The sequence below is a fragment of the Mauremys mutica genome, chromosome 1, assembly GCF_020497125.1.
Source record: "Mauremys mutica isolate MM-2020 ecotype Southern chromosome 1, ASM2049712v1, whole genome shotgun sequence".
Lineage (NCBI taxonomy): Eukaryota > Metazoa > Chordata > Testudines > Geoemydidae > Mauremys > Mauremys mutica.
In genome coordinates this window covers 130,218,137-130,239,571 of record NC_059072.1, presented here as the reverse complement: position 1 = coordinate 130,239,571, position 21,435 = coordinate 130,218,137, and the positions used below count along the sequence as shown (strand labels likewise).

Here is a 21,435-nt window from a genome sequence, read left to right as displayed (position 1 = left end):
AATACAAACCACCTGGCCTTAGGTGATGCAACAAAAGAGAACAATAAGCAGCTTGCTGCCAACAGGCAGCAATTAATATTGACAGGAGCCTGAGTCACTCTTATTCACCAGTGCTTAGACACAAACTTTGGCTGAGTAAATTCTCTACACAATAATGTTTTCAAAGCCCCGTAGGAAGCATTCAAAAAAACCTTTGGGTAAATAACCTAACCATCCACTACATGGGGAGGCTGTCACAGGAGGCTCTCAAACAGAACTGCGAATACACTACTAGCATTCAAAGCAGCCAACAGGAATCACACCCTGCTTCAGGATTCCAAGATCCAGGCCTGCTGCAGCATGCGCCCTGTGGAATGGTGTAGTGACTACCCAAGCCAAGTACAGGTGTGTGTTTCACCCTCAGTGACATTTTGTGATTAAAGTAACAAGCACACGTTTGGGCCTGATTGTAGGCCTTGATTTCTTTTCTCAGGTCGCTACAAGCCAAAAGCAGGGAAGGGTTCCTCACTTTTCAGTTAACTCTAATCATGAAGCAGCTATTCAGATCATTACATATTTGTGGCTTACACAGCACCGTTCATCTAGAGATCTCAAAGTACTGTACAAAGGCGAGTAAAGTATCATTACCCCCATTTTAGAGACGGAGAAACCATGGCCCAGAGAGGTGCACTGACCTGCCAAAGGTCACTCAGCAGGCAAGAGCCAGGAATAGAAAGAGCCAGGAATAGAACCCTGCTGTCTATGTCCCAGAGCAGAGCTCTACCCGCACGAGCACACTGCCTCCCTTGCAGAGCTGCATGGTGTTTGCAATAGAGTGAGAACGTCCTGTTGCCTTTGGAGCAGTTTGCGGAGCATAATCCCAAAGGGCGGTGTGGTTTTAGTCACGAAACACTGCACTCACAACTGCTCTCAGAACGAAGGCAGCTGAGCCAACACACCAAGCTCAATGGACACTTCAGCCTCCCTTCAAAGATATAACTACAGTCTTCCAGCTAAAGGCAGCAGCAAACAATCTGACCAGCATGTTAAAGGCTCCCAACACATTTATCTCCTGATGCAAAACCAAAGGATGCCAAGGTTTCGATAGAATTGCTCTGAGGTAAATGGGCTGGATTAGCATCACTACGTGGGGGGCTAGAGCACGGCCTGTATAACAATAATGACACAGACACATGGAACTGGAACAGTTATTCATTTACAGCCCCATAAATTAGTAAGACCATAAAATAGGAGCCTCAAGGAAAGAGAAGCTGACTAGAACTGAATGGGAAACTTTGCCATGCAAACCATGTTAATTACAACAACAGGCAGATTTAATAAGCCTGTTCCTGGCTCCACATTTTCACCTATAAAATATACATGTTTCCAGGGCTGGGGAATGTTGTAAATATCTGCCAGCCATCTAATTGTCCACCTCTCCAGTGGCATGGAAAGCACATTACAGGGTTTATTACACCCAATACCCCTTTGAAATTTTTCTAAAAAGATCAGGTGGAGGAATCGCTCCTCTTTGAGACTGAATCTAGTTACAGGAATGAAGCACATGTTTCAATACAGATGGCGGTGCTATGGGGATAAAGGAAGGGTAAATTTTCTTCTCCAAACAATCCGAATAGGGAGCTCCTTTATTCCTGGCTGTACTGTTTCAATTCACAGTTCTGGCAGCTGAGACAGCTCTTCCTCTTAAAGCCTGGCAAAAAGTCAGGCAGCAAAGCGGTCTGTTCCAAGTGACTGCCAATTGGGCGTGCTGGAAGCGTGTCGTTGTGCTGAATGTTTGAATGAGAAGGTGAGGAAAGGGAGTTTGGAGAGACTATAACTTGAGCTCCCTGTCAGGTTTCATGGTGAAGGGTTCCAGCCTCTCGCTTTCAGGCAGCATGCTGTTCAGCTTCTCCATGAGAGGGACCGTCTGGTCAATGCCCATCTGTATGCGGCGGAGGATCGCAGACATCTCGTTGACCTTTTGGATCTGCTCTGCATACTTGGCGTACCTTTTCTGGCGCTCCTGCATGAAGCTATAGAGAGTTTCCACTGAGAGATCCATCTATTTAAAAACAAAACAGAGAGGGCCACGTTAGGCTGGAGTTTCCAAATGCCTTTCAGTGGGGCATGTGACTCTTACCAGTGATCAAGTGCATTTGTCACTCTGCCAGATCTCCCAGTAGCTATAAAAACAAGCTTCTCTAGGAGCTCCCTCTTGCCCATCTATAATATCAGATATAATATGTACCTACCTATCATGGAAATGGTATGGATGAGTTAGTGCTGAAATAGCACTTTGCATTTATATTGGTAATTTCATCTTCAAAGTAATTCACAATGCATCACCTGCTCCCAGCTTTCTAATCTACAATTTTAAAACCTATTAAGTGTTCCAGCTGTTAGTCATTTATAACGAATGCATGACAGGATAATTCCTTTTTTTTTTTTTTAAAGGATTTTGAATATTGACAGATCTAGTGTATACATCTCTCTCATTCACAGCAGTTGGGAGTATTTACATTCCAAACCATCTAAGACCCCAAAATACCCAACCCTGCAATGGCTCAGGCATATGATCACACACTTGCACGCATTTCAGTTTGCTGACTATTCAAACTCTGGTATTTCCAAGCACTTGGGCACAGGTCTTGTCTCTGGCATGCAACATTGGTAAGTGGGAGTCCTCAATCATCACCTGAAGTAGGATAAATATACAGAATTGTGAAAGTACTACATTCAGTCTCCGCAGAAAACTACCTCCTCAGTCACGAATGAAAAAATGCTAGGTGGTGGCTACCCGCTGAAGAGGAGAAAGCGGGCATGATGGCTTAACTTTAGCCCACAGGCCTTCTGCTCTCATTGTCACCAGTTCAAGTTACCATTGTGCCACGTAAATTGGCAACATCACTGCAGTGAGTTTCAGGAATCCTGTCACACTACTGTAATATGGGGAGGAAGAAAAGCATTTTTGATCGTGGAACTCCTTTCCTGTTTCCTCAACCAGCACTGCTTTCTGTTGTTCTGATGGTGTGAACAAGCTTGGCCAAGATTGCTCACTTTAACTAATAGGGTGTTGACCCCAGTAACTGGTTCAACAGTGATGTACAAACTAGCCAGCTTTGCTGATCACGTCTGCACTGTACATTTTCCCACACAGCACTCACTTAACAACTGAGGTCTTGTCCCAGCATGCACTAGGGAAGGATACTCTGGGAGCAGACTGTTTAGCTGCCCCAAAGTCCTGCTTGTGAATGGCGGGGGGATGTCTCCAAGACAAAAGAGAGGAGGAGTCAGCCAAGGTTTTGTTAAATGACCGTTGAATCCAGTTGATGCAGTCTACACCAGCAATGTCTGGCAAGAGCTCAGGAAGAAAAACAGCAGGGAAGGAATCGAGGCAAAAGTAGTCAGGAAAAAATATTTTGCTAAGGAACTGAAGTTACAAGCAGTATTAAAATAATATGTGTCTGTTTAACTGCCATGCAGATTTAGGAGCATTTTTTCTATCACCTCCACCAGTGCCGGATACTGTATCAGTTAACCTTTAATTCTTTCTAGCCTGCTTTCTGTCACTCTCAGGCTGAAATCCTTACTTTCCCCTCCGTTCTTTCCTGTGAACTCCTCCCTCTACCCATTCACACATGGGACAAAATAAAAGCCAGCAGAGCAGGAAACTCCAAATAGTGTGGAAACAATTTAAGCCTGCTTAGGGGTTTCCATTAAAACTCCAGCTTAACACTTTGATGCGAGCTCTGTAAATTGTAGTGTGTAAAAGCAGATCACCACCAGGTCGGCTTGGGATGGAAGTACATTCAATCCAGTGTTTCAAAATGAGCCACCCAATGAGAGTGCTGCGGTATGGTAGCCAGTTGGAATCCTTTCAGAAGTCAGCATGCCTCATTCAACACAGCAACACGGGGTCCGAAGTAGAAATCGCCCCTGGGTTTAAAGTTACATTCTTCACATGGCCTCAAAACCCCAAGCAACAGGCAAAGCTTATCTTTACCAAAGGTTTGAACATAGTAAACAATCAAATAATCAGAATTATTAGCTTCTATATAGGGCACTTGATTAATAGATCTCTGGGCACTTTGTGAATGTAAGTATCATTATCCCCATTTATGGAAGTGGAGGCACAGAAAGTTTACACTTGACCTGCAAAGAAGAAAAAATAACGGGCTTGTGCTACTTAGGATGTACAAACACAGGCTAAAAAAAGAGCCTGTCCCCCACCCCCCAAAAGAAGTGGGTGGGTTCACGTGGTGGTTGTTTTTTTCCACATTAGTAATTCAGGTTTTGTCTACTCTGGAAGACTATGGCAACTGCACAGCTAGTGATCTCACAAGAGGGGGAGATTTGTGCAACTGATTGAGGGGAAATGATCAAACTGTTTAAAAAATAATGTTGTGTGTTAACATCTGTTTCTGATGCCAATGCCTATCTGTGTATTTGGGCCTGTCACTGTTACAGGGCAAGCTGCATCTCTGAAGTCAATGGGTGTCTTTTCCTTCACCTTAATGGTCTTAAGCAACATGCCCAAGGACAAATAAGAAGTCTGCATCAGAGTCCAGAACTAAACACAAACTTCCCAAGTGCCAGACCAGAGAGCGAGCAACACAACAGTCCTTCTTAACTGGGACTTGGGGAAAAGGAAGTATTTATCAGTTAGGGTGCAAGAACTCAAAATACGCATCCTCCAAGACTTCCTCCCTTCCCTCCTCCTGTCCAAAAGAATTCCTCCTGCTAAATCTAGGCTTCCCTGATTGTGCATTTCTAAAGTAAAACAGGTTTTTTTCCCCCACCCTCGCATAAAAACGTAAGTCTTAACAGTATAACATAGTAAAAACAAGTACAAGCCCAATGTTTTTTAAACACGTTCTTTTGCAAGTCAACGGCAGAGTCAGCAATAGAATCTGGGTCTGCTGGTTTCTAGTCCAGTGCCCTGGTCACTGGGCCAGTAATGTAGAGATAACAGTTCATGCACCTAAGAAGTAAACAGGCAGTGGGTTTACATTCATGAAAACTGGATCTCAGCCAACCGTGGTTGAAAAGCTGCAGAGGACTTTGGAGGTGAGAAACTTCTTTAGACAGGAGATTAACTTTGTTAAGGTTAGGCTCTAGAGAACGTGTTATGATTTTGTTTTATTCTTACTTTCTCTCATTTGAATCGTTGATAACACGTATTCTGATTTTCACTCTAAATATATCTAAGTGCTGTGATGTTAAGCAAGGTGCTGATCCTGAGCTGAATCATTCCATCTGGTGTGTATTGTTCCTTTGGGGCCAGCAGACCTGGTATTACTGTGAGCATTCAGTGGAGACCGGACTGAACACACTATAGGGGAACGTTTCAAAAGGGACTCGGGGGCTGGGGTGCCCCTATTGTTAACCTGCAAGGCAAAGTAAGGGCCTGCAGAACTCAAAGGAGAGTGCTTGGGTGGCTAATGGGCTGGGGCTGGAAACTGACACCCAATTAAGCACAAGCCTCCCTCATGATGAGGCAGGGGCGTAACAAGGTGGCGTTCAGTCCCGGGTCCCCCGAGAGCCATCACAATGGTGGACTCAGCAGGACTGATACACAGTTTGTTGGTTAACTAAAGATCACAATCCCAGCACTTGCAAACTAGATTCTAAGAGCTTCACAAGAGAGAAGATTGGGAATAGACAAAGAAAAGTTTGTTGTTTTCTGTTCATTTCAGGTAAGGGAAAGAGAACAATAGAAAATATAAAACGAGCAAGCAGGATGGATGGATAAAGGATCAGGGTGAGCCAACAAAAGGGCCTGAGAGCAAAGGGGAAAAAACAGCCTGGCATATCCCTCAGCGAAATAGCCATGAAGTTGGAGCTCACCAGGATGAAGCTGATAGCAGAAAAGGAACAAGAGCACCAGAGGCGAGCAGCTGCAGAGAGCGCCAAAGACCAAGAGTCAGAGAGATTAGCCCAAGAAGCTGTACATGAGGGAGCCATGCAGATGGACGAGCAAAAACATGAGGAGAGTGAACACGTACACAGGATGCTGGAGATGCAGATACAACACCCAGTAAGCAGTGCTCTCCAAAGATCACACAGCTGGGGCAAATTGTGACCTCATTACTAGGAAACTTGCTGCACTGAGGAATATTTGACCACCTTGAAAAGGATCCGCAGTGTGCAGAACATCGCTGAGGACCAGAGAATGACTGTTGTGTTCTCCAAGCTGATGGGGAAAGCATTACAAGTGTTTAATGATATGGATGCAAGTGAAGCTATACGAAATGTGATGTTTTTAAACTGTTTCCATTAAAAAGGTTTCAAATTACACCAGAAGCTTATTGCCTCCTATTGAGGAACCTTAAAATGATTGATAAATTAAGTCAAGGAGAATATGTGCATAAAATGGTGGATTATTTGAAGAAAAAAAACAGATTAAAAGTAAAGGGGCAAACACCCGTGACAACTGGTGGATTTAATAGCTCAAGAGCAGTTCTCCGAGGTTTGCACTGAAGAAGTGTGAACTGCTGTGTGAGAGAAAACTCCTGTATCAGTAGAAGCAGCTGCAGAAACAGCTGACGTATACGTACGAGCAAGGCAATGCAGGGAGCGCAGGCCCCAAGGAGAAGGACAAAGATTTGGAGTAAAAGTGGGTCCCTGGTTTGTCCGTAGGAATAAGGAAGGGGGAAGTGAAGTCCACCCGACCCCAGTACCACTCTCCTCCTAGGACCCCAGCCCAAGAAGATGGTCCCAGAAAGTGTTACTCATGTGCTTCCCCTGATCACATGAAAAGGGAATGTCCTATGAATGGTAGTTCCAAACACTCAACAATCTGTTCAAGTTAATATATCTACCCTGGAGTCAGAAATTTCAGTGGTGGCAGAAGGAACTCAGTTAACTCTGTCAGGTCTGACTTCTCAGAGGTGGACAAAGAGTTCATTAAAATGGCCAAAGTAAATGGCAAAGTCTGTCAAGGCTAACAAAACAGTGATGCTCAGATCTCCCTAATCAGGAGAGATGCAATTCAGGAAAGCAACATGCTTTCTGGGGAAGAAGTGAATCTGCTATTGTTAGGTCAGGTTAAAATGACAGTGCCTTTAGCATGCATTCTATTGGTATGGGAAGGTTTAAGGGGTAACTTAAAAGTGGGAGTTCTTGAGAATTTACCAGCTGATGTGCTGGTTGGTAATGATATGCTCTTCCTGCCCAAAGCTGTTACTATTATGACCCATAGTAAAAAGGAATATGTCTCTGAGTTCCCAGAAGTTAACACTGAGGAAGGAAAGGTGGATTCTCTCTCTTTATCAGAAGATGATAGTTTTGTGTCTCAAAGTGTAACCTTTTGCAGGAGGAGGGAGAGCCTTTCCCCTTACCTGTGCCAGACTTCCTTGCAAGCAAAAACCAAACAGTTTTTGATATTGAACAGGAAGCAGGCCTGGTCTACACTGAGTGAGGGGGATGGGGGAATCAATCTAAGTTATACAACTTCAGCTACATGAATAACATAGCTGAAGTTGACGTACTTAGATCAACTTACCATGGTGTCTTCACTACGTTGAGTTGACTGCTGCCGCTCCCCCGTCGACTCCGCCTACGCCTCTTGTGGTGGTGGAGTACAGGAGTTGACGGGAGAGCGCTCAGGGGTCGATTTATCGCATCTAGAGTAGACATGATAAATCGACCCCCAGCTGGATTGATCGCTGCCCACCGATCCGGCGGGTAGTGTAGACATACCTGCAGACTCTCCCTAGAAAGCATAAAAGGAACCATATTCATCAAGCCCCAAATCAAGAAAACAGGAGAAGTTTTTTTGTACAAGAGGGAAGGATGTACAGAAAAGCACACTTGGGGGGGAAATAGAAGGCCTGGGGAGCCCTACAAACAACTGACTGTGCCCACTGCGAATTGTGGGGAATTAATGTTACTAACCCACGAATATCCTTGTGCAAGTCACTTGGCATCAGAGAGGATGTATGAAAAGTTAAAGGCAGCTCAATATTCTGAGTATTTATGGCCCAATATTCAGAATGAGGGAAAGAAATACTTGTGACTTATGTCAGAAGTGGAAAAAGCCTGTAAGGTCCTGTGACGTTATTGATATAATCTGGGACCATATAGAACATGGTTGCAACCAAGGTCCTGTAGTGGCACCAAATCTTATGTAAAGGGGGTCATATAAGGTGTCTAAGACCAGGTTATGGGTTGCTGGTTATGATTATGCTGTCTATATGTATGTATCATTTTGTAGTTGAAGTTATGAGTACTGGCTCTATACTGTCTGTATTTCAAATTTGTGCTGTGCTTCTGAGAGACATCCCAGACAAGTTGGTGCTAGCTCTGCCTAGCCTGCTTGATGGCCCATTAAGGACCATCAGCTACACAATTGACCCATGGAGAGAAGGCAGATACGCCTTTTAACTCAGCAAAGTATGCAGGAACTTGCCCATGTGACTCCAGACTCCATTTTGCTGTAATTTTCCACAGTAAGGACAAAGAGGTTCTTACACCTGGAAAATACTATAAAAAGCTGATGCCTCATCTCCATCTGGTCTTCAATCCTGCTTCTTACCTCTGGAGGAACTTTGCTACAAACTGAAGCTCTGAACGAAGGACTGATGATCCATCCCAGCGGGGGACGTACTCCAGAGACTTGATTTAAACCTGCAGTTTACTTCATCACTGCTACAAGCCTGAACCAAGAACTTTACCATTACTGTATGTAATTGATTCCATTTAACCAATTCCAGCTCTCATCTCTATCTTTTTCCTTTTATGAATAAACCTTTAGATTTTAGATTCTAAAGGATTGGCAACAGCATGATTTGTGGGTAAGATCTGATTTGTATATTGACCTGGGTCTGGGGCTTGATTCTTTGGGATCAAGAGAACCGTTTTCTTTTATTGGGGTGTTGGTTTTCATAACCAGCCATCCCCAGGACGAGTGGCACTGGTGGTGATACTGGGAAACTGGAGTGTCTAAGGAAATTGCTTGTGTAACTTGTGGTTAGCCAGTGGGGTGAAACCAATGTCCTCTTTGTCTGGCTGGTTTGGTTTGCTTTAGAGGTGGAAAAACCCCAGTCTTGGGCTGTAACTGCCCTGTTTAAGCAATTGGTCCTGAATTGGCACTCTCAGTTGGGTCTTGCCAGAACCGCATCGTCACAGGCCCCCCAAGGCCCCTTGCACTCATTACCAATAATCAAGGAAACACTTTTTCAGGGTGGCCATAGATATTGTTGGGCCAATGTCCCAGGCAATTCAGAGAGACAAGAAATATATGTCAGTAATGGTGGACACACCACAAGATACCCAGAGGCAGTTGCTCTGTCTACTATAGAGGCTGAAACAATGGCTGGGGCTTTGTTCACTATATTCAGTGAAGTTTTCCAAAAGAAATCTTATCAGATAGTGAGTCAAATTGCATGTCTCAGCTGCTTACTGCATTAGGGAGGATGTATCAGGTAAAACAGCTGAGCTCTTCCCCATATCACCCATGAACAGTTTAGTTGAAAGCTTCAATGGGATTCTAAAAAAATATGATGGGAATATATGCAAACAAAAGGGCAAATGGCTGGGCTATAATGTTACCCACCCTGTGTGTTAATTGCTTAGAGGGAAGTACCCCAAGAGTCCACTGGGTTCATCCCATATGCTCTCTTCTATGGGAGAAAGGTCAGAGGTCTCATCAGGGACTCCTGGAGGGTGGCACTGAGGCTCAGGGGGAACCAGTGACTGAACATATGCAGAAGCTTAGGAAAGATCTGAAGTCTGATGGAAATGGTTCAGCTGAACCTCAGTAAAAGCATGGTATGACCACAATGCCTGTGAATGATCATTTGATGTTACTCCTTGTAAAAAGGCACAAAACAGAACCCCACCTCCACCGGGTCCCAAAGCTTGGGCTCCAGCCTGAGCTGAATATCTGCACTGCAACTTTATAGTCCCACAGCCTGAGCACTGTAAGCCTCAGTCAGCTGACACGGGACAACCACGGATGTTCTACTGCAGTACAGACATACTCTGTGGGGCCCCAGCCTGCCCCTAGCAGGCCATATCAGACCATTGGGAAAACGCATGAATAAATTCATCAGGAAATACAAAGTATGCTAGAAATAGGGCTAATTAAAGAGTCAAACAATCCTGGGCCTCACCATCATAATGGTTCCTAAGAAGGACGGGACTACAAGGTTTTGTGTTGATTACAGAAAACTTAATGCTATCACAGTACCTGATTCATATCCTATGCCCTGAATTGACGATATGTTTAGGCAAGGCAAAATTTTACTTACGTACTCTTGACTTCACTAAAGGATATTGGTAAATCCCATTAGACAGCGAAGCACAGAAAAAAAAACCACTTTCATTGCTTTTTTGGGACTTTATGAGTTCAAAGTGTAACCTTTTGAGTTAATTAATGCAGGAGCCACCTTTCAGAGGCTCGTTAATAAAGCGTTAAATGAGTTACAGACTTTGTATGGGCTTATATTGATGATGTCCTAATAGTTAGCAAGTCTTGGTCAGATCATAAAAACCACTTGGGAATTGTGCTGACAAAACTCAGAGAGCCAAGTCTCACTATGAAAGGTGAGAGTATGTAAAATAGGCACAGTCAAATCCCTTATTTGGGACACAGGGTAGACAGTGGCCAAATTTATCTTGAAAGTGGAATCTATTGTTAACTGGCCTAGATTGCAGACTAAAAAGCAAATCCAGTCTTTCATAGGCGTGGCTAACTACTATTGCCGATCTGTATGTGGTTTCAGTGACACGGTGTCTGCTATGGCAGACTTGTGCAAAAAGACAAAGACAAATAAAGTAGCGTGGACAAAAGCTTGTCAGAAAGGTTTTGATGAGGCAAATAAAACCTTGTCAAGAAAACCTGGACTGGCCAGAACAGGTTTTGACAAAATACTTGAAATACATACTGATGCAGACACTGGTTTAAGTGTGGTACTGATGCAAACAGGGAAGTAACAAAAAGCATCCCACTGCTTTCTTTAATAAAAAACTGAGATCTACTGAACAGAATTATTCTGTCATAGAAAAAAGATTATTATGCTATTACACCTCTACCCCGATATAACGCGGTCCTCGGGAGACAAAAAAATCTCACTGCGTTATAGGTGAGACCACGTTATATCAAACTTGCTTTGCCCCCCACCCTGCCCCCATTCCTTGTTCCCTAACCACCCCCTCCAGAGACTCACATCCCTAATCACCCCCAGGACCCTACCCCCTACCCAACCCCCTGTCCCCTGACTGCTCCAACCCCTATCCATACCCCCACACACACACGCCCCCTGACAGGCACTCACCGGCAGCAGCGGGAAGCGTAGCAGCCCGGCCCCAGTCCGCCAGCTCCCAGCCACGGCGCTCCGCTTCCTGCCACTGGTGAGTGCGGGGAGGTTGGGGAAAGGATGCCCCCCCGCACTCACCTGTGGCGGGAAGGGGAGTGACACAGCCCCAGCCCGCTCCGCTTTCCTTGCCCCGGCCCTAGCCGTGTCGCTGGGGGGCAGCTGGGGAAAGGTCCTGCACTCACCTGTGGCGGAAAGTGGAGCACCACGGCTGGGAGCTGGCGGAGTGGAGCTGGCTGGGGCTGGGCTGCTCCGCTTCCCGCTGCCAGTAAGTGCAGGGAGGTTGGGGAAAGGACGCCCTCCGCACTCACTGGCGGCAGGAAGCGGAGCAACGCGGCCCCAGCCCACTCCACTCTGCCACCTCCCAGCTGCAGTGCTCCGCTTCCCGCCACAGATGAGTGTGGGGAGGTTGGGGAAAGGATGCCCTCCGCACTCACCTGTAGCAGGAAGCAGAGCGCTGCAGCTGGGAGCTGGCGGAGTGGAGCGGGCTGGGGCCAGGCTGCTCCACTTCTGCCGCTGCTGGTGAGTGCAGGGGGGATCCCTTCCCCCAAGCCCCCTCCCCCGAGCGACACGGCTGGGGCCGGGGCGAGGGAAGCAGAGCGGGCTGCTCCCAGTCCCCCGCTAATCCCCCGGGCCACACTGGGACTGCAGGGCCCCCAAAAGTGCCCTCCCACAGCTCCTGCCCCCCAGACCCTAGTGGGGAGCCCCTGACTGTGACAGGTTGGATCACAGAAACCCCGCTAGGAGCTGCCACCTGATGTGCCAAGACTACCTCTGCTCCTGTTTTCCCTGCCAGCTCATGACTCCAGCACCCTGTCTTGCTGAGCCGGACACTCCCATCTGCTCCAACAAAGACCCAGGGTCTGAATTACTTGCCCTAAAGCTGCAGGCTTACCTGAAAACAGCTCACAGAAGTGTGCTTGTCTTTAGCACTCAGATGCCCAACTCCCAATGGGATCTAAACCCAAATAAATCCATTTTACCCTGTATAAAACGTATGCAGGGTAAACTCATAAATTGTTCGCCCTCTATAACACTGATAGGGAGATATGCACAGTTGTTTGCTCCCCCAGGTATTAATACATACTCTGAGCTAATTAATGAGTAAAAAGTGATGTTATTAAATACAGAAAGTAGGATTTAAGAGGTTCAAAGTAGTAACAGACAGAACAAAGTAAGTCACCAAGCAAAATAAAATAAAACACGCAAATCTATGTCTAATCAAACTAAATACAGATAATCTCACCCTCAGAGATGCTTCAGTAAGTTCTTTCCTCAGACTGGACACCTTCCAGGCCTGGGCACAATTCTTTCCCCTGGTACAGCTCTTGTTCCAGCTTAGGTGGTAGCAAGGGGATTCTTCATGATGGCTCCTCCTTTGTTCTCTTCCACCCCTTTATATATCTTTTGCATAAGGCGGGAATCCTTTGTCTCTCTCTCTCTCTCTCACACACACACACACACACACACACACACGAAAAGCACCAGGTTAAAGATGGATTCCAGTTCATGTGACATGATCACATGTCACTGTAAGACCCCGAGCCTTCATTCCTCCCAGGCTATGGCTACACTTGCACTTCAAAGCGCTGCTGCGGCAGTGCTGCCGCAGCAGCGCTTTGAAGCGCTAAGTGTAGTCAAAGCGCCAGCGCTGGGAGAGAGCTCTCCCAGCGCTGTCCGTGCTCCACCTCCCTGTGGGGAATAACGGACAGCGCTGGGAGCCGCGCTCCCAGCGCTGGGGCTTTGACCACACTGGCGCTTTGCAGCGCCGCAATTTGCAGCGCTGGAGAGGGTGTGTTTTCACACCCTGCTGCAGCGCTGCAAATTTGCAAGTGTAGCCAAGGCCCCAGCCTGACTCACAGGCAGGCTTGCTTGCAAACAGAGCCCCAGTCAATTGTCCTGGTTGATGGGAGCCATTAAGATTCCAAACCACCATTAATGGCCCACGCTTTGCATAATTACAATAGGCCCTCAGAGTTATATTTCATATTTCTAGTCCCAGATACAAGAGTGGTACATTTATACCAATAGGATGAACACACTCAGTAGATTATAAGCTTCGTAATGATACCTTACAAGAGACCTTTTGCATGAAGCATATTCCAGTTACATTATATTCACTTATTACCATATTTTTATAAACCCATATAGACTGCACAACGTCCACACTGACTGCCCCTGAGACCCTCTGCCCCTTATTGAACCCCTCAGCCCCGGCCTGGCCCGGCACCCTTAACATGCTGCTCAGAGCAGCGTGTCAGAGCTTTACTGCGTTGTATGCGAACCCACGTTATATCAGGCCGTGTTATACCAGAGTAGAGGTGTATGTGGGCAATCAATCAGTTACGGTCCTAGCTATTTACCAGAAAATTTAGGATCCTGACAGGCCATTCTCTCTTTTGGTATGGCTACATCGAACCACAGGTACCAGTGCCAAACTACTACACCTGACATTGCTCTAAGACTATGATGTGGCAATTGTACATATTAAAGGGAGAGAGTATATAGTGGAAGATGTCTTGTCCAGGCAAGAGAGTTATGGCCAGACAACTATGGATCAGCCAGTGGCTAACCCCACTACATCAACATAAGGGGGGAGGTGTGACCCAAGAATCCCTTAATGCCAACTGGTATGGGGACTACAGGAATGTCTTGACATTGGTATGTCCACTCTGGTTCACCAAAAAATGTCAAGTGAGGTCTTAAATGAAAGCCAGGGTCACACTGGTCATTAATATCATTGTGAAATGTATTTAAGGAATTATGTGTATGTACTGAGAACATGTCCTTAGATTTTGTATCAAGACATGAGTCACCAGCGGAGGTGAAGAAACGGGTTTTCTGCCAGATAAGAGATGTTTATTCACCTTTCCCTGTCATATGTAAATTAAGCCAGCATTGTTATCGAAGAGATGTGAAATCAACAGGGCAACAGCATACAAGAACAAGAAGCCACGTGGGCTCACACAGTCTCAGAGTACACACAAGGAACTTTGAGGCTATAACTAGAAAGCAAAGCAAACACCACAGGTGGGAAATAAACACACTGCCCGTTTACATTAATGAAAATGGGATCCCAGCCAACCTTGGCTGAAATGCTGCAGAGGACTTTGGGGATGAGAGAAACTTCTTTAGACAGGAGGTAAGCCTGTTAGTTATGTTTAAGCTCTAGAAAGTGTGTCATGATTTTGTTTTATGTAACCATTTGTTTCCAATATTCTTGTTCTCTATCACTTGAATCTGTGAGAATAAATGTATTCTGGTTTTCACTATAAATATATATAAATGCTGTGATATTAAGCAAGGTGTTGATCCTGAGATGAATCATACGAGCTTGTGTCTACATGTGGGGGATGGCAGACCTGGTATTTCTGGGAATGTTCAGTGGAGAAGGGGCTGACCACTATAGGGGAATGCTTCAAAGGGCCTCTGCAACTGGGGAGCATCTATTGTTAACTTGCAAGGGAAAACAAGGACTGGCAGCGCCCAGAGGAAAGTGCTTGAGTGGCCAACAGGCTGACACCCTCCTGATGGAGGCAGTGGTTACAAGATGACTCTCAGCCTTGGATACCCTGACAGCCATCACACAATTCATGGCATTTTGGGACATTTTGCACACACTGAATAGTTGCATTTCATCCCACAATTATTTCTGACCCATGCTGCTGACCAGAATGAGGATGTTAACTTAGTCAAGGGAGGATTCAGATCAGCACTGGACACTACCTTCTCCTTTTCAAGACACTGTGCAAAAAATAGTATAATAAAAATGAATGATTCCTAGTCCTGAGCCAGTGGGATTTTATAGCACTTTTACGTGAATACACCTTGAGCAATGGGAGGTTGAGGTCACAGCTTCTAAATTTGATCTCAATTTTGTCCTCACTTGTGCCACTCACATTTTTTTCATAGTTTCAAGATTTAATATGAGAAGAGACAATATAATGAAAGTTTCATGACTCTTGAGCTTTGAGGCAAATTTTTAAAGCAGCGTTTGCCACGTTGACAGTGGTAGAAAAACATATTCCACAAAAAAATGCTTTGTCATTTCCAACCCCTCTTGAAATTTCCCTGGTGGCACAAAGATTTTTTTCTTTTAAGTAATAACCTTGCAGATCCCAATGACATGGCCCAAAATTTTGGTTTTTGCAGGTTTCTCTTGTCCCCATTGCCTTCTCTGCAGGCTTTCAACCTCTATCCCTGCTGTGGCTCAGAGAACACTGCAATTAGAAGCATATCTTTATTCTGCAAAACTCACTTATTAGAACAATGCCCTTTAACATAAACGGCCTCCACTGTGCACTGTCAGGTGCCTGGCTATGACTGAATGAGTTTCTTCTTGCAGCTGCACATAAATCACATCTGAAAATGACAGATAGGAACATGACTGCACGGAATATTAGTCATGATGAGCTGGTGTGGAAATTCTTTTAAATAAATACACTCCAAGCTGAAGACAGACCTTCTCTCTGTCAGAAGCTAGAGAAAACGTGTTTGGCGAATTACATTTCTGATAATGTTATGCAAGGTTAACACAACATCATGATGATTTCTTGATGGTGGAATTTCTCCCTATCTTATATGCTTGAAAATGAAAAACATACAGGGTGAGTAACCTGGTCAGTGCATAACACAACACACAAGAGATCCAGGAAGCCTGAACCCTGCTGTGCAAAAGCAATTGTGGATAGTTTTTTTTCTGGAGTGTTACCAGGCCAACATTTGCAAAGCAGATGATTTCAGGTTTTGTTTACCACTTCCAAGACCAAAACCCACCTCAACCCCCTCCTTTTCCATTTATATAACCTATCTTCCCTGCAAACAATGCCAAGGACTCATTCAATCCATGCTCTGTAGAGATGTAATCTGAGCTAGGGGGAAAAGAAGCATTAATTCTAATTGGATGTAAAAGTCCTACTAGGATTTGAAAAAGTACACTGGAACCTGAACTACACACAAAGGGCCAAATTCCATGCCTCAAAAGCTCCAGTTATTTCAGTGGCGTTTCTCTACGTTCATCTACATGATCCTTCATCATTATAGTGTCTGAGCTGCAGAGTGTCTTAGCTAAGGTTTAGCCAGGACTGCAGAGTCTGTTAGCCAAGGTCATTCATATTTTTGGATGTAGGTTGTGCATATATTTTACTTAAAGCAACACCAAAGCGGTTTTTTTAAATTAACTTCTGTAATTTTTAATGTGAACTTTTTCTCTAGGTTGCCATGTACAGGGTGCATTTCTGGGCCTTCCACAAATCCTGACTATAACAACCTATCTTTTTCTCATGACCTCTATTCAGCACTTCCATATTTCTAACCAACTAGCATCCCCTTAACAAAACAGACTCAAAGTAAGATGTGACAGATCTCTCACATCACTAAATGATGCTATGAAGCCTCCTGAAAACAAAATTATGTGTTGTACATCTTAAATACATCTAATGTTAGAGAGTCCTGTTCTCAGTGTTGTATTGTGTCACTAAAAACACACCCAAGTTCTTGAAGGCCTCACAGAAATGTGTGTTGTGGACAACCACTGTCCACTGTCACTGCACATGTGCTAGCTCTATTCTTCTTCTTGCCTTTTATTATGGTGATTAAGAGTGAAGTTGCAAGTTAAGAACAACTGGAAGGTCAAACATTTACTTAGTGTCCCTTTATCTGGATCTGTTGAGTGATGGGTTAGCGCTGTATTAAGGGAAGTTTAACCCAGTGCTGACTCAAACACATTTATAAAGTCAAAATTGTAAGAATGGACCAAAATAAATTTCACTGTAACTGCACTTAGCTCAGATCTAGACTGGAACACCACAAAATATCACTTAGTATTAATTACTTCATTCCCTATTTCCCCACCTCTCCTCCCCAGGTATTTACAGTCCTTTCGGGGTCTTCCATTTTTCTTCCTACCATCTATAAAACCCCACATTCAAATAAAAAAGGCAAAGCATTTAAACCTAGTAAAATTCAGTGCTTTCTTATGTATCATAAGATTAATCTGTGCAACTCATGCTACAGGGACATTACTATACTAGAAGCCTTAGTAACAATCTACACAGGGTAGAACTGGCTGTCAGTGCAAGTGCCAGACAGTTTACAGGATAATAACCAACCTCAAAGTTATTAGTTTGATTGTTATCATGAGATTTGTGAAATCTGAATCATCACTAGGTTCCTGACTTCCTAGTCTGAGCTGCAGATTGTCCCTTTTTAGATTTTAAACCTCTTCAGGAAGTATTAAATTACACTATTTTAACAGTTATGGGTGATTACTTACTGTAGGAAAGAACAAGCTTTTCTGTCTTCAGCAAAATTACAGGAGTTAACAAAACTTGCTACCACGAACAGTTCAAACAGTATGTTCTTACCCAATTCTATGAGGTATTTACCTGCTGCTATTTTTTGCCACAAGATTACTACATTTGGTACACAAAAACATCATAAAATTAGTCCTTTGACTTAAGCAATTTATCAGTCAATTGTCTCCCTGTCACTGGATTTTGTTCAATTGATTCAGATTTCAGAAAAAAGGTATTGCAATTCTTAATATTGCAGATTTTTCCAAATTAGCAGGAAAACTCCCTAGTTGATTCCAAATAATAAACCATTCAGTCAGTTCTTTTACAAAATATTCGGCATGGACTTAAAAAGGGGTATCTGTGAGACAAGTCTTTTCCAGATGCATTAACATGGGCTGCCCCTAAAATCCATTCAAACCAAAGCTCGTCATGGAATGTGACTGCTCACTTGTTAAATGAGATATCACACTAGACTACATGACACTGGGGCCCTGGGATCTGCACGGAAAAATTAAAGTAGTAGTATTTTTGATCTATAAAAGGCCTAAATACCTTGGGACTCACCTATCTGAGAGAATCACATTAAAGTGTAATACAGAATCTGGTCCAAGAGGTGCATATAGCTGAACCTCTCAGTAATAGCAACCATGATGTAATTATATTATATTAATTATATTTAATTAATGTAATTATATTTAACATCCTTGTAGGGGGAAATGTTGGTTAATGTAATGTTGATTTTTAAAAAACACTCCAGAGGTGATCCTGGCAATTACAGGCCAGTAAGCCTAACTTCAGTACCAAGCAAATTGGTCAAAACTATAGTAAAGAACAGAATTAGAAACATAAACGAATACAGTATGTTGGGGAAGAGTCAACATGGCATTTGTAAATGGAAATCATGCCTCGCCAATCTATTAGAATTCTTTCAGGGTATCAGCAAGCATGTGGACAAGGGTGATCCAGTAGATATAGTGTACTTGGACTTTCAGAAAGCCTTTGACAAGGTCCCATACCAACAGGTCTTAAGCAAAGTAAGCAGTCATAGGATAAGAGGGAAGGTCTTCTCATGGATCAGTAACTAGTTAAAAGATAGGAGACAAAAGGTAGGAATAAATGGTCAGTTCTTACAAGGGAAAGTGGTAAATAGTGGGGTCTCCCAATGGTCTGTACTGGGATCTGTGCTGTTCAACATATTCGTAAATGATCTCGAAAAGGGAGTAAACAGTGAGGTGCTAAATAAAGTCTGCAGATAATGCTAAATTACTCAAGATAGTTAAGTGCAAAGCAGACTGTGAAGTTACAAACGGTTCTCACAAAACTGGGTCATTGGGCAACAAAATGGCAGATGAACTTCCATGTTGATAAATGCAAAGTATTGCACATTGGAAAACAATCCCAACTATACACACAAAATGATGAGGTCTAAATTAGCTGTTAATCAAGAAAAGATCTGCTTAATGTTCAGTGGCAATCAAAAAAACTAACAGAATGTTAGGAACCATTAGGAAAGGGATAGATAAGACGACAGAAAATATCATAATGCCACTATATAAATTACTCCTGGGAGGATTCTGCATAACTGCATACCTACAGAAAATGCTCCTCCCCCGCCCCCCACCAACTCCCTGTGTTTCCCTGCAGAAAATGGCAGGGAAGCAAAGGGAAGTCGCGCAGGGGAGGGGAAGGCGGTGGGCAACCATGGGCGCAGTTTTTGGGGGGGGGTTGCCCCCCTCAAAACAGGCGAGGCATGGGGGGGCACACAGGGTTACATGCCACTTCACCCCACATTCTGCAAGCGCAGAGCTGCCCAGCTGAAGGAGGCTGTGTCTGGGCTCCGCTGACTCTGCAGCTGAACACCGCCTCCTGGGTCCTAGTGCCAGTTGTTCTCCCCTTCTGTGTGCTGGGAGCCTTCCTGTTCTCTATTCTGTGCAACAGTGAATGCCCGCGGTGGGGATGGGTAAAGTGGGGTGGGGGAAATGAGGGAAGAGGAGGTGAGGGGAAGAGGCAGTGGGGAAGGAAGAGGGAGTGGAATAGGGCAGGGGGAGGGGAATGAGGAGGGGAAGGGGATGGAGAAGAAAAGGGGAGAGGGGCATCGCGGTGGGAAGCAGCAGCCCGGCATGCTGCATCCCCTCTGCAGCAGCTGGGGCTCCCCTGTTAAGCAGCCCATTGAACCCCCACCTGGACCCCTCTGACAAGCCCCTCACACCCAGAGCCCCACCCCACTGATCCCCAACCAGCTGCACTCTGACCCCCATCCCATCAAGCCCCACACTCCCAGCAGCCAGACCCCCCGCCCCGCCAAGGCCCTTCTCCCCATACCCAGCTCTCCCTTCCTGAGCCCCCATCACCTTCACCTGGATCCCCTGCAGTCCCACTGTCCCTTCACCCACAACCCTCCAACAAGTCTCTGTGCATCCAGTTCTCCCACTGAGCTGCTCACACCCAAACTGCCCCACACAGAAACCTCTCACCCACACCTAGATCCCCCCCACACTAAGCCCCTCCACACTTGGATCCTCCTGGGCTGAGCCTGCCCACCCCACACCTTGTGCACCTGGAGCAGAGCCCGGGGTGTTTCTGGGGCACGCTCAGCCCTTGCACTATGTCAGGGTCCAGTGCAGCCTCACTGCCAAGTCCCTATACTGGGGGAAGTGGGGGCTTCAGGGTTATCTCCCACCTCAATGCAGCCAGTGGCCTGTGCTCCCCACTGCCATGCTGGAGACACATTTATTTATTGACAAATAAAATTTGCAGAATTTTAAAATATTGTGCACATAATTTTTAATTTTTTTGGTGCAGAATTCCCTCAGGAGTAAATTAAATCCACAGTTCAGCTACCCCTTGAATACTGCATATAGTTCTGGTTGCTCCATCTCAGAAAAGATATATTAGGCTTGGAAAAGGTAAAGAAAAGGACAACAAAGATGATTAGGAGTATGGAACTCCTTCCATATGAGGAGAAATTTAAAAGACTTGGACTGTTCAGTATAGAAAGAGACAATTAATAGGGATATTTTAGAGACCCCTTCTTTGCATGGTATCATAATCCTCTGTTTGTGGCCACAGAAAAGCTTGTTGGGGGAACAGATTAGGATGCCTCAGCTTTCCACGAGGCCTTCCTGAAGTCAAAAGAAGTTTCTTCCATAGTGGAAGTGCAGCCTCATAGGAAAAAATTGCTGGAGTACTTAAGCCCTGGAGTGGAGGGAGGATGGACATAAAATCTTAAAAGGCGAATCTTCTGGAAATGAAGGTGGGTGAGCTTTTTGTTCGTTTGTTTTCCCCAAGAGGACTTTACCTCAGAATGGAAAAAGGAGGGGCTGGACAAAGTGACTAATTCAGAGGTTCCATCACTCAAACTTGATACCCAGTAATTTGAACAACTTGTTTCTCGTTCTCCTCCTACTTCTTAGTTTGTAGGAAACATGTTAATTCTGTTCTCAAAAGGGGTAAGGAGCAGAGATGGAGAGCTTGTTCACTTGAGCTATGTGACATTCTTGCACTCCCCTCTTGTCTGTTCCTGACTTGCAGTACATCTAACCCTTTCTAAGAGTGGCAAAGCTTAGCATCTCCATTTGAAAAGTTATAGTAGACTTTCCTAGGCCTTATGGAAAGGAAAAGGAACATCTGTTGGCTCCAGGGGGGTGAGACTCTGAATAATAATAATTGAACCTGCAGCCTGCAAACTTAATGATGTTCATTTTGACAGGGTATTTTACATAAACACCTTTTCACTTTAAAACGCAAACGATGATCTTCATGAGAAACCTCTCAGTAATGGTCTTGGTTCTCTTTTAAAATCAAAGCTTCAAAGATTCTTGTACAGATAGAAGAACAACTTG

General features: G+C 44.7%; 1 protein-coding gene across 2 annotated transcripts in view; it reads right to left on the bottom strand.

The window, feature by feature from the left end:
- Positions 1-1,177: 1,177 nt before the first annotated feature.
- The window catches only part of BORCS5 (BLOC-1 related complex subunit 5), a 125,703-nt gene continuing 105,445 nt past the window's right edge, over positions 1,178-21,435 (bottom strand). For both annotated transcript variants that reach the window (XM_044993306.1, XM_044993388.1), the window contains exon 4: positions 1,178-2,041. In XM_044993306.1, coding sequence (XP_044849241.1) covers positions 1,811-2,041 — 231 coding nt within the window. In that variant the 3' untranslated portion in view covers positions 1,178-1,810. The remainder of the gene's footprint in view (positions 2,042-21,435) is intronic.